Consider the following 17,502-nt stretch of genomic DNA (forward strand, 5'->3'; position numbering starts at 1 on the left):
ATATAAATCCCCCCCCCCCAGCCCTGTCTGTGCGGCTCCCTCACCCTCCCTGCCTGTTACACCAACAATCCGTTTCCTTATTTACATCTCCCGCCCATAATACTGCAACCAGCCAATCCTCGCGTAGTTCCAACCATAACAACAACAACAACCAATCATCACTGCCCAGAGGGCGGGCTAATCAGCGGCAGCCAATAGAGCGCGGCATATACCGGTTCCTTTTTAACCAATCACAGAAGTTCAGGGAAATACAGTGTTTGTAAGGAGTTCTACTGAGAGAAACTTTACCGGAACTGTAAGAAGGGGCGCAGGTTTGTGTCTGGGGGGAGGGGCACGGGGGGGAGGGGCACGGGGGGGAGGGGGAGGGGCACGGGGGGGGGCACAGGGGGGGCACCTGGGGGGGGCACGGGGGGGGCACAGGGGGGGGGCACAGGGGTGTGTGTCTGGAACAGCTGAATGGGGGACTGCGGGCTGAGTGAGACCGGAGAGCAGAGAGTTGGATGAGACGTGACTGAGGGGGGAGGAAGCGCTGCGGCCGGAGGGTAAACAGCACTGAAATGTGAGATAAACCGATAGGGGGAGGGCAGCACTGAGCTGAGGTAAGGGGGGTAATGTGTGTGTGTATTATAGGGGTAATGTACCCCCTACTGTAACTGATAAGGATATTAGCAGTCACTGAGGGGTTCTGTGCCCCCCATATAAAGGCACAAGGCTGCAGGCTGAGTTATACAGGGAACTCTGAGTATCACTCATGTATTATAAGGGATAATGTACCCCCTACTGTAAATGATAAGGATATTAGCAGTCACTGAGGGGTTCTGTGCCCATATAAAGGCACAAGGCTGCAGGCTGAGTTATACAGGGAACTCTGAGTATCACTCATGTATTATAAGGGATAATGTACCCCCTACTGTAAATGATAAGGATATTAGCAGTCACTGAGGGGTTCTGTGCCCCCCATATAAAGGCACAAGGCTGCAGGCTGAGTTATACAGGGAACTCTGAGTATCACTCATGTATTATAAGGGATACTGTACCCCCTACTGTAAGTGATAAGGATATTAGCAGTCACTGAGGGGCTCTGTGCCCCCCATATAAAGGCACAAGGCTGCAGGCTGAGTTATACAGGGAACTCTGAGTATCACTCATGTATTATAAGGGATAATGTACCCCCTACTGTAAATGATAAGGATATTAGCAGTCACTGAGGGGTTCTGTGCCCCCCATATAAAGGCACAAGGCTGCAGGCTGAGTTATACAGGGAACTCTGAGTATCACTCATGTATTATAAGGGATAATGTACCCCCTACTGTAAATGATAAGGATATTAGCAGTCACTGAGGGGTTCTGTGCCCATATAAAGGCACAAGGCTGCAGGCTGAGTTATACAGGGAACTCTGAGTATCACTCATGTATTATAAGGGATAATGTACCCCCTACTGTAAATGATAAGGATATTAGCAGTCACTGAGGGGTTCTGTGCCCCCCATATAAAGGCACAAGGCTGCAGGCTGAGTTATACAGGGAACTCTGAGTATCACTCATGTATTATAAGGGATACTGTACCCCCTACTGTAAGTGATAAGGATATTAGCAGTCACTGAGGGGCTCTGTGCCCCCCATATAAAGGCACAAGGCTGCAGGCTGAGTTATACAGGGAACTCTGAGTATCACTCATGTATTATAAGGGATAATGTACCCCCTACTGTAAATGATAAGGATATTAGCAGTCACTGAGGGGTTCTGTGCCCCCCATATACAGGCACAAGGCTGCAGGCTGAGTTATACAGGGAACTCTGAGTATCACTCATGTATTATAAGTGATAATGTACCCCCTACTGTAAATGATAAGGATATTAGCAGTCACTGAGGGGCTCTGTGCCCCCCATATAAAGGCACAAGGCTGCAGGCTGAGTTATACAGGGAACTCTGAGTATCACTCATGTATTATAAGGGATAATGTACCCCCTACTGTAAATGATAAGGATATTAGCAGTCACTGAGAGGTTCTGTGCCCCCCATATACAGGCACAAGGCTGCAGGCTGAGTTATACAGGGAACTCTGAGTATCACTCATGTATTATAAGGGATAATGTACCCCCTACTGTAAATGATAAGGATATTAGCAGTCACTGAGGGGTTCTGTGCCCCCCATATAAAGGCACAAGGCTGCAGGCTGAGTTATACAGGGAACTCTGAGTATCACTCATGTATTATAAGGGATAATGTACCCCCTACTGTAAATGATAAGGATATTAGCAGTCACTGAGGGGTTCTGTGCCCCCCATATAAAGGCACAAGGCTGCAGGCTGAGTTATACAGGGAACTCTGAGTATCACTCATGTATTATAAGGGGTAATGTACCCCCTACTGTAAATGATAAGGATATTAGCAGTCACTGAGGGGTTCTGTGCCCCCCATATAAAGGCACAAGGCTGCAGGCTGAGTTATACAGGGAACTCTGAGTATCACTCATGTATTATAAGGGATAATGTACCCTCTACTGTAAATGATAAGGATATTAGCAGTCACTGAGGGGTTCTGTGCCCCCCATATAAAGGCACAAGGCTGCAGGCTGAGTTATACAGGGAACTCTGAGTATCACTCATGTATTATAAGGGATAATGTACCCCCTACTGTAAATGATAAGGATATTAGCAGTCACTGAGGGGTTCTGTGCCCATATACAGGCACAAGGCTGCAGGCTGAGTTATACAGGGAACTCTGAGTATCACTCATGTATTATAAGGGATAATGTACCCCCTACTGTAAATGATAAGGATATTAGCAGTCACTGAGGGGTTCTGTGCCCCCCATATAAAGGCACAAGGCTGCAGGCTGAGTTATACAGGGAACTCTGAGTATCACTCATGTATTATAAGGGATAATGTACCCCCTACTGTAAATGATAAGGATATTAGCAGTCACTGAGGGGCTCTGTGCCCCCCATATAAAGGCACAAGGCTGCAGGCTGAGTTATACAGGGAACTCTGAGTATCACTCATGTATTATAAGGGATAATGTACCCCCTACTGTAAATGATAAGGATATTAGCAGTCACTGAGGGGTTCTGTGCCCCCCATATAAAGGCACAAGGCTGCAGGCTGAGTTATACAGGGAACTCTGAGTATCACTCATGTATTATAAGGGATAATGTACCCCCTACTGTAAATGATAAGGATATTAGCAGTCACTGAGGGGTTCTGTGCCCCCCATATACAGGCACAAGGCTGCAGGCTGAGTTATACAGGGAACTCTGAGTATCACTCATGTATTATAAGGGATAATGTACCCCCTACTGTAAATGATAAGGATATTAGCAGTCACTGAGGGGTTCTGTGCCCCCCATATAAAGACACAAGGCTGCAGGCTGAGTTATACAGGGAACTCTGAGTATCACTCATGTATTATAAGGGATAATGTACCCCCTACTGTAAATGATAAGGATATTAGCAGTCACTGAGGGGTTCTGTGCCCATATAAAGGCACAAGGCTGCAGGCTGAGTTATACAGGGAACTCTGAGTATCACTCATGTATTATAAGGGATAATGTACCCTCTACTGTAAATGATAAGGATATTAGCAGTCACTGAGGGGTTCTGTGCCCCCCATATAAAGGCACAAGGCTGCAGGCTGAGTTATACAGGGAACTCTGAGTATCACTCATGTATTATAAGGGATAATGTACCCCCTACTGTAAATGATAAGGATATTAGCAGTCACTGAGGGGTTCTGTGCCCATATACAGGCACAAGGCTGCAGGCTGAGTTATACAGGGAACTCTGAGTATCACTCATGTATTATAAGGGATAATGTACCCCCTACTGTAAATGATAAGGATATTAGCAGTCACTGAGGGGTTCTGTGCCCCATATACAGGCACAAGGCTGCAGGCTGAGTTATACAGGGAACTCTGAGTATCACTCATGTATTATAAGGGATAATGTACCCCCTACTGTAAATGATAAGGATATTAGCAGTCACTGAGGGGTTCTGTGCCCCCATATAAAGGCACAAGGCTGCAGGCTGAGTTATACAGGGAACTCTGAGTATCACTCATGTATTATAAGGGATAATGTACCCCCTACTGTAAATGATAAGGATATTAGCAGTCACTGAGGGGCTCTGTGCCCCCCATATAAAGGCACAAGGCTGCAGGCTGAGTTATACAGGGAACTCTGAGTATCACTCATGTATTATAAGGGATAATGTACCCCCTACTGTAAATGATAAGGATATTAGCAGTCACTGAGGGGTTCTGTGCCCCCCATATAAAGGCACAAGGCTGCAGGCTGAGTTATACAGGGAACTCTGAGTATCACTCATGTATTATAAGGGATAATGTACCCCCTACTGTAAATGATAAGGATATTAGCAGTCACTGAGGGGCTCTGTGCCCCCCATATAAAGGCACAAGGCTGCAGGCTGAGTTATACAGGGAACTCTGAGTATCACTCATGTATTATAAGGGATAATGTACCCCCTACTGTAAATGATAAGGATATTAGCAGTCACTGAGGGGTTCTGTGCCCCCCATATAAAGGCACAAGGCTGCAGGCTGAGTTATACAGGGAACTCTGAGTATCACTCATGTATTATAAGGGATAATGTACCCCCTACTGTAAATGATAAGGATATTAGCAGTCACTGAGGGGCTCTGTGCCCCCATATAAAGGCACAAGGCTGCAGGCTGAGTTATACAGGGAACTCTGAGTATCACTCATGTATTATAAGGGATAATGTACCCCCTACTGTAAATGATAAGGATATTAGCAGTCACTGAGGGGTTCTGTGCCCCCCATATACAGGCACAAGGCTGCAGGCTGAGTTATACAGGGAACTCTGAGTATCACTCATGTATTATAAGGGATAATGTACCCCCTACTGTAAATGATAAGGATATTAGCAGTCACTGAGGGGTTCTGTGCCCCCCATATAAAGGCACAAGGCTGCAGGCTGAGTTATACAGGGAACTCTGAGTATCACTCATGTATTATAAGGGATAATGTACCCCCTACTGTAAATGATAAGGATATTAGCAGTCACTGAGGGGTTCTGTGCCCCATATAAAGGCACAAGGCTGCAGGCTGAGTTATACAGGGAACTCTGAGTATCACTCATGTATTATAAGGGATAATGTACCCCCTACTGTAAATGATAAGGATATTAGCAGTCACTGAGGGGTTCTGTGCCCCCCATATAAAGGCACAAGGCTGCAGGCTGAGTTATACAGGGAACTCTGAGTATCACTCATGTATTATAAGGGATAATGTACCCTCTACTGTAAATGATAAGGATATTAGCAGTCACTGAGGGGTTCTGTGCCCCCCATATAAAGGCACAAGGCTGCAGGCTGAGTTATACAGGGAACTCTGAGTATCACTCATGTATTATAAGGGATAATGTACCCCCTACTGTAAATGATAAGGATATTAGCAGTCACTGAGGGGTTCTGTGCCCCCCATATACAGGCACAAGGCTGCAGGCTGAGTTATACAGGGAACTCTGAGTATCACTCATGTATTATAAGGGATAATGTACCCCCTACTGTAAATGATAAGGATATTAGCAGTCACTGAGGGGTTCTGTGCCCCATATAAAGGCACAAGGCTGCAGGCTGAGTTATACAGGGAACTCTGAGTATCACTCATGTATTATAAGGGATAATGTACCCCCTACTGTAAATGATAAGGATATTAGCAGTCACTGAGGGGTTCTGTGCCCCCATATACAGGCACAAGGCTGCAGGCTGAGTTATACAGGGAACTCTGAGTATCACTCATGTATTATAAGTGATAATGTACCCCCTACTGTAAATGATAAGGATATTAGCAGTCACTGAGGGGCTCTGTGCCCCCCATATAAAGGCACAAGGCTGCAGGCTGAGTTATACAGGGAACTCTGAGTATCACTCATGTATTATAAGGGATAATGTACCCCCTACTGTAAATGATAAGGATATTAGCAGTCACTGAGGGGTTCTGTGCCCCCATATACAGGCACAAGGCTGCAGGCTGAGTTATACAGGGAACTCTGAGTATCACTCATGTATTATAAGGGATAATGTACCCCCTACTGTAAATGATAAGGATATTAGCAGTCACTGAGGGGTTCTGTGCCCATATAAAGGCACAAGGCTGCAGGCTGAGTTATACAGGGAACTCTGAGTATCACTCATGTATTATAAGGGATAATGTACCCCCTACTGTAAATGATAAGGATATTAGCAGTCACTGAGGGGTTCTGTGCCCCCCATATAAAGGCACAAGGCTGCAGGCTGAGTTATACAGGGAACTCTGAGTATCACTCATGTATTATAAGGGATAATGTACCCCCTACTGTAAATGATAAGGATATTAGCAGTCACTGAGGGGTTCTGTGCCCCCCATATAAAGGCACAAGGCTGCAGGCTGAGTTATACAGGGAACTCTGAGTATCACTCATGTATTATAAGGGATAATGTACCCCCTACTGTAAATGATAAGGATATTAGCAGTCACTGAGGGGTTCTGTGCCCCCCATATACAGGCACAAGGCTGCAGGCTGAGTTATACAGGGAACTCTGAGTATCACTCATGTATTATAAGGGATAATGTACCCCCTACTGTAAATGATAAGGATATTAGCAGTCACTGAGGGGTTCTGTGCCCCCCATATAAAGGCACAAGGCTGCAGGCTGAGTTATACAGGGAACTCTGAGTATCACTCATGTATTATAAGGGATAATGTACCCCCTACTGTAAATGATAAGGATATTAGCAGTCACTGAGGGGTTCTGTGCCCCCCATATAAAGGCACAAGGCTGCAGGCTGAGTTATACAGGGAACTCTGAGTATCACTCATGTATTATAAGGGATAATGTACCCCCTACTGTAAATGATAAGGATATTAGCAGTCACTGAGGGGTTCTGTGCCCCCCATATAAAGGCACAAGGCTGCAGGCTGAGTTATACAGGGAACTCTGAGTATCACTCATGTATTATAAGGGATAATGTACCCCCTACTGTAAATGATAAGGATATTAGCAGTCACTGAGGGGTTCTGTGCCCCCCATATACAGGCACAAGGCTGCAGGCTGAGTTATACAGGGAACTCTGAGTATCACTCATGTATTATAAGGGATAATGTACCCCCTACTGTAAATGATAAGGATATTAGCAGTCACTGAGGGGTTCTGTGCCCCCCATATAAAGGCACAAGGCTGCAGGCTGAGTTATACAGGGAACTCTGAGTATCACTCATGTATTATAAGGGATAATGTACCCCCTACTGTAAATGATAAGGATATTAGCAGTCACTGAGGGGTTCTGTGCCCATATAAAGGCACAAGGCTGCAGGCTGAGTTATACAGGGAACTCTGAGTATCACTCATGTATTATAAGGGATAATGTACCCCCTACTGTAAATGATAAGGATATTAGCAGTCACTGAGGGGTTCTGTGCCCCCCATATAAAGGCACAAGGCTGCAGGCTGAGTTATACAGGGAACTCTGAGTATCACTCATGTATTATAAGGGATAATGTACCCCCTACTGTAAATGATAAGGATATTAGCAGTCACTGAGGGGTTCTGTGCCCCATATACAGGCACAAGGCTGCAGGCTGAGTTATACAGGGAACTCTGAGTATCACTCATGTATTATAAGGGATAATGTACCCCCTACTGTAAATGATAAGGATATTAGCAGTCACTGAGGGGTTCTGTGCCCCATATAAAGGCACAAGGCTGCAGGCTGAGTTATACAGGGAACTCTGAGTATCACTCATGTATTATAAGGGATAATGTACCCCCTACTGTAAATGATAAGGATATTAGCAGTCACTGAGGGGCTCTGTGCCCCCCATATAAAGGCACAAGGCTGCAGGCTGAGTTATACAGGGAACTCTGAGTATCACTCATGTATTATAAGGGATAATGTACCCCCTACTGTAAATGATAAGGATATTAGCAGTCACTGAGGGGTTCTGTGCCCCCATATAAGGCACAAGGCTGCAGGCTGAGTTATACAGGGAACTCTGAGTATCACTCATGTATTATAAGGGATAATGTACCCCCTACTGTAACTGATAAGGATATTAGCAGTCACTGAGGGGTTCTGTGCCCCCCATATAAAGGCACAAGGCTGCAGGCTGAGTTATACAGGGAACTCTGAGTATCACTCATGTATTATAAGGGATACTGTACCCCCTACTGTAAATGATAAGGATATTAGCAGTCACTGAGGGGTTCTGTGCCCCCCATATAAAGGCACAAGGCTGCAGGCTGAGTTATACAGGGAACTCTGAGTATCACTCATGTATTATAAGGGATAATGTACCCCCTACTGTAAATGATAAGGATACTAGCAGTCACTGAGGGGTTCTGTGCCCCCCATATAAAGGCACAAGGCTGCAGGCTGAGTTATACAGGGAACTCTGAGTATCACTCATGTATTATAAGGGATAATGTACCCCCTACTGTAACTGATAAGGATATTAGCAGTCACTGAGGGGCTCTGTGCCCCCCATATAAAGGCACAAGGCTGCAGGCTGAGTTATACAGGGAACTCTGAGTATCACTCATGTATTATAAGGGATAATGTACCCCCTACTGTAACTGATAAGGATATTAGCAGTCACTGAGGGGCTCTGTGCCCCCCATATAAAGGCACAAGGCTGCAGGCTGAGTTATACAGGGAACTCTGAGTATCACTCATGTATTATAAGGGATAATGTACCCCCTACTGTAAATGATAAGGATACTAGCAGTCACTGAGGGGTTCTGTGCCCCCCATATAAAGGCACAAGGCTGCAGGCTGAGTTATACAGGGAACTCTGAGTATCACTCATGTATTATAAGGGATAATGTACCCCCTACTGTAAATGATAAGGATACTAGCAGTCACTGAGGGGTTCTGTGCCCCCCATATAAAGGCACAAGGCTGCAGGCTGAGTTATACAGGGAACTCTGAGTATCACTCATGTATTATAAGGGATAATGTACCCCCTACTGTAAATGATAAGGATATTAGCAGTCACTGAGGGGTTCTGTGCCCCCCATATAAAGGCACAAGGCTGCAGGCTGAGTTATACAGGGAACTCTGAGTATCACTCATGTATTATAAGGGATAATGTACCCCCTACTGTAAATGATAAGGATATTAGCAGTCACTGAGGGGTTCTGTGCCCCCCATATAAAGGCACAAGGCTGCAGGCTGAGTTATACAGGGAACTCTGAGTATCACTCATGTATTATAAGGGATAATGTACCCCCTACTGTAAATGATAAGGATATTAGCAGTCACTGAGGGGTTCTGTGCCCCATATAAAGGCACAAGGCTGCAGGCTGAGTTATACAGGGAACTCTGAGTATCACTCATGTATTATAAGGGATAATGTACCCCCTACTGTAAATGATAAGGATATTAGCAGTCACTGAGGGGTTCTGTGCCCCCTATATACAGGCACAAGGCTGCAGGCTGAGTTATACAGGGAACTCTGAGTATCACTCATGTATTATAAGGGATAATGTACCCCCTACTGTAAATGATAAGGATATTAGCAGTCACTGAGGGGTTCTGTGCCCCCCATATAAAGGCACAAGGCTGCAGGCTGAGTTATACAGGGAACTCTGAGTATCACTCATGTATTATAAGGGATAATGTACCCCCTACTGTAAATGATAAGGATATTAGCAGTCACTGAGGGGTTCTGTGCCCCCCATATAAAGGCACAAGGCTGCAGGCTGAGTTATACAGGGAACTCTGAGTATCACTCATGTATTATAAGGGATAATGTACCCCCTACTGTAAATGATAAGGATATTAGCAGTCACTGAGGGGTTCTGTGCCCCCCATATAAAGGCACAAGGCTGCAGGCTGAGTTATACAGGGAACTCTGAGTATCACTCATGTATTATAAGGGATAATGTACCCCCTACTGTAAATGATAAGGATATTAGCAGTCACTGAGGGGCTCTGTGCCCCCCATATAAAGGCACAAGGCTGCAGGCTGAGTTATACAGGGAACTCTGAGTATCACTCATGTATTATAAGGGATAATGTACCCCCTACTGTAAATGATAAGGATATTAGCAGTCACTGAGGGGTTCTGTGCCCCCCATATAAAGGCACAAGGCTGCAGGCTGAGTTATACAGGGAACTCTGAGTATCACTCATGTATTATAAGGGATAATGTACCCCCTACTGTAAATGATAAGGATATTAGCAGTCACTGAGGGGTTCTGTGCCCCCCATATAAAGGCACAAGGCTGCAGGCTGAGTTATACAGGGAACTCTGAGTATCACTCATGTATTATAAGGGATAATGTACCCCCTACTGTAAATGATAAGGATATTAGCAGTCACTGAGGGGTTCTGTGCCCCCCATATAAAGGCACAAGGCTGCAGGCTGAGTTATACAGGGAACTCTGAGTATCACTCATGTATTATAAGGGATAATGTACCCCCTACTGTAAATGATAAGGATATTAGCAGTCACTGAGGGGTTCTGTGCCCCCCATATAAAGGCACAAGGCTGCAGGCTGAGTTATACAGGGAACTCTGAGTATCACTCATGTATTATAAGGGATAATGTACCCCCTACTGTAAATGATAAGGATACTAGCAGTCACTGAGGGGTTCTGTGCCCCCCATATAAAGGCACAAGGCTGCAGGCTGAGTTATACAGGGAACTCTGAGTATCACTCATGTATTATAAGGGATAATGTACCCCCTACTGTAAATGATAAGGATATTAGCAGTCACTGAGGGGTTCTGTGCCCATATAAAGGCACAAGGCTGCAGGCTGAGTTATACAGGGAACTCTGAGTATCACTCATGTATTATAAGGGATAATGTACCCCCTACTGTAAATGATAAGGATACTAGCAGTCACTGAGGGGTTCTGTGCCCCCCATATAAAGGCACAAGGCTGCAGGCTGAGTTATACAGGGAACTCTGAGTATCACTCATGTATTATAAGGGATAATGTACCCCCTACTGTAAATGATAAGGATATTAGCAGTCACTGAGGGGTTCTGTGCCCCCCATATACAGGCACAAGGCTGCAGGCTGAGTTATACAGGGAACTCTGAGTATCACTCATGTATTATAAGGGATAATGTACCCCCTACTGTAAATGATAAGGATATTAGCTGTCACTGAGGGGTTCTGTGCCCCCCATATAAAGGCACAAGGCTGCAGGCTGAGTTATACAGGGAACTCTGAGTATCACTCATGTATTATAAGGGATAATGTACCCCCTACTGTAAATGATAAGGATATTAGCTGTCACTGAGGGGTTCTGTGCCCCCCATATACAGGCACAAGGCTGCAGGCTGAGTTATACAGGGAACTCTGAGTATCACTCATGTATTATAAGGGATAATGTACCCCCTACTGTAACTGATAAGGATATTAGCAGTCACTGAGGGGCTCTGTGCCCCCCATATAAAGGCACAAGGCTGCAGGCTGAGTTATACAGGGAACTCTGAGTATCACTCATGTATTATAAGGGATAATGTACCCCCTACTGTAAATGATAAGGATATTAGCAGTCACTGAGGGGTTCTGTGCCCCCCATATAAAGGCACAAGGCTGCAGGCTGAGTTATACAGGGAACTCTGAGTATCACTCATGTATTATAAGGGATAATGTACCCCCTACTGTAAATGATAAGGATATTATCAGTCACTGAGGGGTTCTGTGCCCCCCATATAAAGGCACAAGGCTGCAGGCTGAGTTATACAGGGAACTCTGAGTATCACTCATGTATTATAAGGGATAATGTACCCCCTACTGTAAATGATAAGGATATTAGCAGTCACTGAGGGGTTCTGTGCCCCCCATATACAGGCACAAGGCTGCAGGCTGAGTTATACAGGGAACTCTGAGTATCACTCATGTATTATAAGGGATAATGTACCCCCTACTGTAAATGATAAGGATATTAGCAGTCACTGAGGGATTCTGTGCCCCCCATATACAGGCACAAGGCTGCAGGCTGAGTTATACAGGGAACTCTGAGTATCACTCATGTATTATAAGGGATAATGTACCCCTACTGTAAATGATAAGGATATTAGCAGTCACTGAGGGGTTCTGTGCCCCCCATATAAAGGCACAAGGCTGCAGGCTGAGTTATACAGGGAACTCTGAGTATCACTCATGTATTATAAGGGATAATGTACCCCCTACTGTAAATGATAAGGATATTAGCAGTCACTGAGGGGTTCTGTGCCCCCCATATACAGGCACAAGGCTGCAGGCTGAGTTATACAGGGAACTCTGAGTATCACTCATGTATTATAAGGGATAATGTACCCCCTACTGTAAATGATAAGGATATTATCAGTCACTGAGGGGTTCTGTGCCCCCCATATAAAGGCACAAGGCTGCAGGCTGAGTTATACAGGGAACTCTGAGTATCACTCATGTATTATAAGGGATAATGTACCCCCTACTGTAAATGATAAGGATATTAGCAGTCACTGAGGGGTTCTGTGCCCCCCATATACAGGCACAAGGCTGCAGGCTGAGTTATACAGGGAACTCTGAGTATCACTCATGTATTATAAGGGATAATGTACCCCCTACTGTAAATGATAAGGATATTAGCAGTCACTGAGGGATTCTGTGCCCCCCATATACAGGCACAAGGCTGCAGGCTGAGTTATACAGGGAACTCTGAGTATCACTCATGTATTATAAGGGATAATGTACCCCCTACTGTAAATGATAAGGATATTAGCAGTCACTGAGGGGTTCTGTGCCCCCCATATAAAGGCACAAGGCTGCAGGCTGAGTTATACAGGGAACTCTGAGTATCACTCATGTATTATAAGGGATAATGTACCCCCTACTGTAAATGATAAGGATATTAGCAGTCACTGAGGGGTTCTGTGCCCCCCATATACAGGCACAAGGCTGCAGGCTGAGTTATACAGGGAACTCTGAGTATCACTCATGTATTATAAGGGATAATGTACCCCCTACTGTAAATGATAAGGATATTAGCTGTCACTGAGGGGTTCTGTGCCCCCCATATACAGGCACAAGGCTGCAGGCTGAGTTATACAGGGAACTCTGAGTATCACTCATGTATTATAAGGGATAATGTACCCCCTACTGTAAATGATAAGGATATTAGCAGTCACTGAGGGGTTCTGTGCCCCCCATATAAAGGCACAAGGCTGCAGGCTGAGTTATACAGGGAACTCTGAGTATCACTCATGTATTATAAGGGATAATGTACCCCCTACTGTAAATGATAAGGATATTAGCAGTCACTGAGGGGTTCTGTGCCCCCCATATAAAGGCACAAGGCTGCAGGCTGAGTTATACAGGGAACTCTGAGTATCACTCATGTATTATAAGGGATAATGTACCCCCTACTGTAAATGATAAGGATATTAGCAGTCACTGAGGGGTTCTGTGCCCCCCATATAAAGGCACAAGGCTGCAGGCTGAGTTATACAGGGAACTCTGAGTATCACTCATGTATTATAAGGGATAATGTACCCCCTACTGTAAATGATAAGGATATTAGCAGTCACTGAGGGGTTCTGTGCCCCCCATATAAAGGCACAAGGCTGCAGGCTGAGTTATACAGGGAACTCTGAGTATCACTCATGTATTATAAGGGATAATGTACCCCCTACTGTAAATGATAAGGATATTAGCAGTCACTGAGGGGTTCTGTGCCCCCCATATAAAGGCACAAGGCTGCAGGCTGAGTTATACAGGGAACTCTGAGTATCACTCATGTATTATAAGGGATAATGTACCCCCTACTGTAAATGATAAGGATATTAGCAGTCACTGAGGGGTTCTGTGCCCCCCATATAAAGGCACAAGGCTGCAGGCTGAGTTATAATATTTGGAATTTGTTTTTTTTTCATAATTCAAACTCTCGATAACAGGGTCTCTCCCCCCTATAATCTAATAATAATATACATTTGTATCTGGGATTCAGTTCTGGTGTGCAATGTTTGTGTGTAAATGTTCTGTATTTGCGTCTCTTTACTGTATGAAGCGCTGCGGGGAAGGATAGTGACCATAATAATAATAATAATAATAATAATAACGTGTGTATCTTTGCTTTGTGTTTGACAGATTTCAGACTGTAAAGAAATCACAAGGGATAATCTCTGTATAATTCTCACCGGTTGCACCGAAAATTCTACTCCTTAGATGTTCCTCCATGTTCAAAATCTTCCTCTTTCCAGACAAGAGACTGTAATGGAGCTGCATATCAGTAAGTCTCCCATAGTTACACGGGATATTAAGGAACCAATCAGCAGCCAGGCTGACCTGATAGGGAACTGAAGCCTGTCTGTGCTTGTGTGAGTGCAGGGCTGTGATTGGCTCTCCCCCTCCTACTGTGCTTCTGGCAGGGACCGTTAGGACACGCCCACCCCTCATGTGAAACCCAGACAGGGACCTGAGAGGATCTATAGGGAGCTCCAATAAAGTGGCCATTGTTACAGATAGGGTTAATGTTTAGCCCAAAGGGAAACCAGCACCGGATATTATTCATAATTGCCTACAGGGTTAGGGGTTTTCCTATTTATCCAATACATCTCCTTCAAGTGACTGTTGTGTTTGTTTTCTTTTATAGAAAAGTGGCCCGGAATGGAGAAAAGACTGAGATCTGTGTTTGCCAAATATCGTTTGGTTCCATATGGATCGAAGACGAGCAGAATCAGAGGAGATGTCTCTACGGAGAGTACAAAGAGCCAAAAACAAACTCACCAATCCAACAAGTCCGTTTCCTGCAAGGAGTTTGGCAGAACATCCAATCAGGAACAAACAGGAGAGAAGGGCTTTACCTGTGGGCATTGTGGGAAAATCTACATGGACGAGCATCACCTCAGCGTTCATTTCCAGCTTCACTCAGCAGAGAAGCCTCTCGCCGGCACCGAGACTGCGGAAACCACTATGGGAAAGAGCAACGTCCGAGATCTTCCGGCTTTCCCCTGTCCCGAGTGCGAGAGGTCCTTCAGCTCAAAGCCGAGACTCGAAGAGCACCAGAGGACTCACACTGAGGTTAAACTGCACGAGTGCACGGAGTACGAGAGATCCTTCAGCTCAAAGCCCAGACTCGACGAGCACCAGAGGACTCACACTGAGGTTAAACTACACGAGTGCACGGAGTGCGAGAGATCCTTCAGCTCAAAGCCCAGACTCGACGAGCACCAGAGGACTCACACTGAGGTTAAACTACACGAGTGCATGGAGTGCGAGAGGTCCTTCAGCTCAAAGCCCAGACTCGACAAGCACCAGAGGACTCACACTGAGGTTAAACTGCACGAGTGCACGGAGTGCGAGAGATCCTTCAGCTCAAAGCCCAGACTCGACGAGCACCAGAGGACTCACACTGAGGTTAAACTACACGAGTGCACGGAGTGCGAGAGATCCTTCAGCTCAAAGCCCAGACTCGACGAGCACCAGAGGACTCACACTGAGGTTAAACTGCACGAGTGCACGGAGTGCGAGAGATCCTTCAGCTCAAAGCCCAGACTCGACGAGCACCAGAGGACTCACACTGAGGTTAAACTGCACGAGTGCACGGAGTGCGAGAGGTCCTTCAGCTCAAAGCCCAGACTCGACAAGCACCAGAGGACTCACACTGAGGTTAAACTGCACGAGTGCACGGAGTGCGAGAGATCCTTCAGCTCAAAGCCCAGACTCGACGAGCACCAGAGGACTCACACTGAGGTTAAACTACACGAGTGCACGGAGTGCGAGAGATCCTTCAGCTCAAAGCCCAGACTCGACGAGCACCAGAGGACTCACACTGAGGTTAAACTGCACGAGTGCACGGAGTGCGAGAGATCCTTCAGCTCAAAGCCCAGACTCGACGAGCACCAGAGGACTCACACTGAGGTTAAACTGCACGAGTGCACGGAGTGCGAGAGGTCCTTCAGCTCAAAGCCCAGACTCGACAAGCACCAGAGGACTCACACTGAGGTTAAACTGCACGAGTGCACGGAGTGCGAGAGATCCTTCAGCTCAAAGCCCAGACTCGACGAGCACCAGAGGACTCACACTGAGGTTAAACTACACGAGTGCACGGAGTGCGAGAGATCCTTCAGCTCAAAGCCCAGACTCGACGAGCACCAGAGGACTCACACTGAGGTTAAACTGCACGAGTGCACGGAGTGCGAGAGATCCTTCAGCTCAAAGCCCAGACTCGACGAGCACCAGAGGACTCACACTGAGGTTAAACTGCACGAGTGCACGGAGTGTGGGAAATCTTTCCAACGGAAACAGCACCTGAAAGCTCATTATTTAATGCACACGGGGGTGAAGGCTTTCTCGTGTGACGAGTGCGGGAAACGGTTTAAACAGAGGAACGGTCTCAGCACTCACCGGCTGAGTCACAGCGGGGAGAAACCGTTTGTCTGCAGCGAGTGCGGGAAAAGCTTCCGCGCGAAAACCGATCTCAATTATCATCTCAATATTCACACTGGCAGAACCTTCCCCTGCACCGAGTGTGAGGAATCCTTCCCGTCCCAGAAGCACCTCAAGCGCCACCAAATGATCCACACTGGGGAGAAACCCTACGACTGCACCGAGTGCGGAAAATCCTTCCGCCACAAAAGCAATTTGGATCAACACAACCTCATTCACGCCGGTATCAAACCTTTCAGCTGTTCCGAATGTGGGAAACGGTTCCGATGGAAACAAATCCTTCAGGATCACCAGCTGATCCACACGGGGGAGAAACCCTACGGCTGCAGCGAGTGTGGGAAAAGCTACGGGAACAAGGGCGACCTCAAAGCCCATCTGCAGAGACACATAGGGGGGAGGCCACTCGCCTGAGTGGGGGGAGGAGGAATGAGAGAGAGTCTATACTCACAGGGAACCGTCTCTGTACTGAGACCAACTGGAACTCATGGGAACATCCCTAGTCTGTACTCTGACTGGGAAAGGTACTGGGATACATGCGATCAGCAAATCAGGATTATGATCAATTATTCACTGTATTAATGGACTTGAGTGGATTCATTTGCTCTGGGCGAGGAATCCTGTATATAAATAAAGCCTGTTTGTATGGAACCAATGGCGTCTGTGTAATGTTATTATTATAGAGAGCTGGGGGGGGGGATAGACTGTAAGCTCTTGGTATTTGGGTTTGTTACCCGTATAGTGAGGCCGGGGATACTCTCCTTTGTGTTGGAATAGCAGCCGGACCGGCCTTGTTTGGATGTAGGGAGGATGATTTGTAAATGAATATTAAGGGTATAACGCATGTATAACTCATTAGCACTTCTTTTTAATTAATCACTATTTATCGTTACACTGTCCCATGGTATAGAGACCTCCCTCAATAGAAACTCTATAGTGTAAGGCAAGGAAGTGATAGAAGGATAGAGAATATATTACACTGGGTTTTATTTATAGAAATAAAGGTTTTTGTTTTAATTCAGCAGGGGGGGGGGGGGGGCATCTAGTTCCACCTCCAGCCCATGTGTTACCCAGTGTTTCTCTTCTCTTTACTTTAAAGGAGACATATTGG

General features: G+C 46.0%; 1 protein-coding gene across 3 annotated transcripts; it reads left to right on the forward strand.

The window, feature by feature from the left end:
- Window positions 1–207: 207 nt before the first annotated feature.
- On the forward strand, window positions 208–17,046 carry LOC101735222 (oocyte zinc finger protein XlCOF6-like). Of its 3 annotated transcripts, none has more exons than XM_031904206.1 (3): window positions 208–311; window positions 14,094–14,235; window positions 14,599–17,046. In XM_031904206.1, the coding sequence occupies exons 2-3, from the start codon at window positions 14,172–14,174 to the stop codon at window positions 16,803–16,805; spliced, it is 2,271 nt and encodes a 756-aa protein (XP_031760066.1). In that variant the 5' UTR covers window positions 208–311; window positions 14,094–14,171; the 3' UTR covers window positions 16,806–17,046. The 3 variants fall into 3 exon arrangements, with proteins under 3 accessions (XP_031760066.1, XP_031760068.1, XP_004915678.2); XM_031904208.1 differs by having other exon boundaries at window positions 275–295; XM_004915621.4 differs by lacking the exon at window positions 208–311 and adding an exon at window positions 512–599.
- Window positions 17,047–17,502: the final 456 nt, after the last annotated feature.

Source organism: Xenopus tropicalis, chromosome 6, assembly GCF_000004195.4.
Source record: "Xenopus tropicalis strain Nigerian chromosome 6, UCB_Xtro_10.0, whole genome shotgun sequence".
NCBI classification, from domain to species: Eukaryota; Metazoa; Chordata; class Amphibia; order Anura; family Pipidae; genus Xenopus; species Xenopus tropicalis.

What these genes read in the sequence shown, in the direction of transcription:
- LOC101735222 (XM_031904206.1), top strand. Translation starts at nt 14,172, where the DNA reads ATGTTCCTCCATGTTCAAAATCTTCCTCTTTCCAGACAAGAGACTGTA. An exon ending in TGTAATGGAGCTGCATATCA is followed by an intron (nt 14,236 to 14,598) that starts GTAAGTCTCCCA and finishes TTTCTTTTATAG; the next exon opens with AAAAGTGGCCCGGAATGGAG.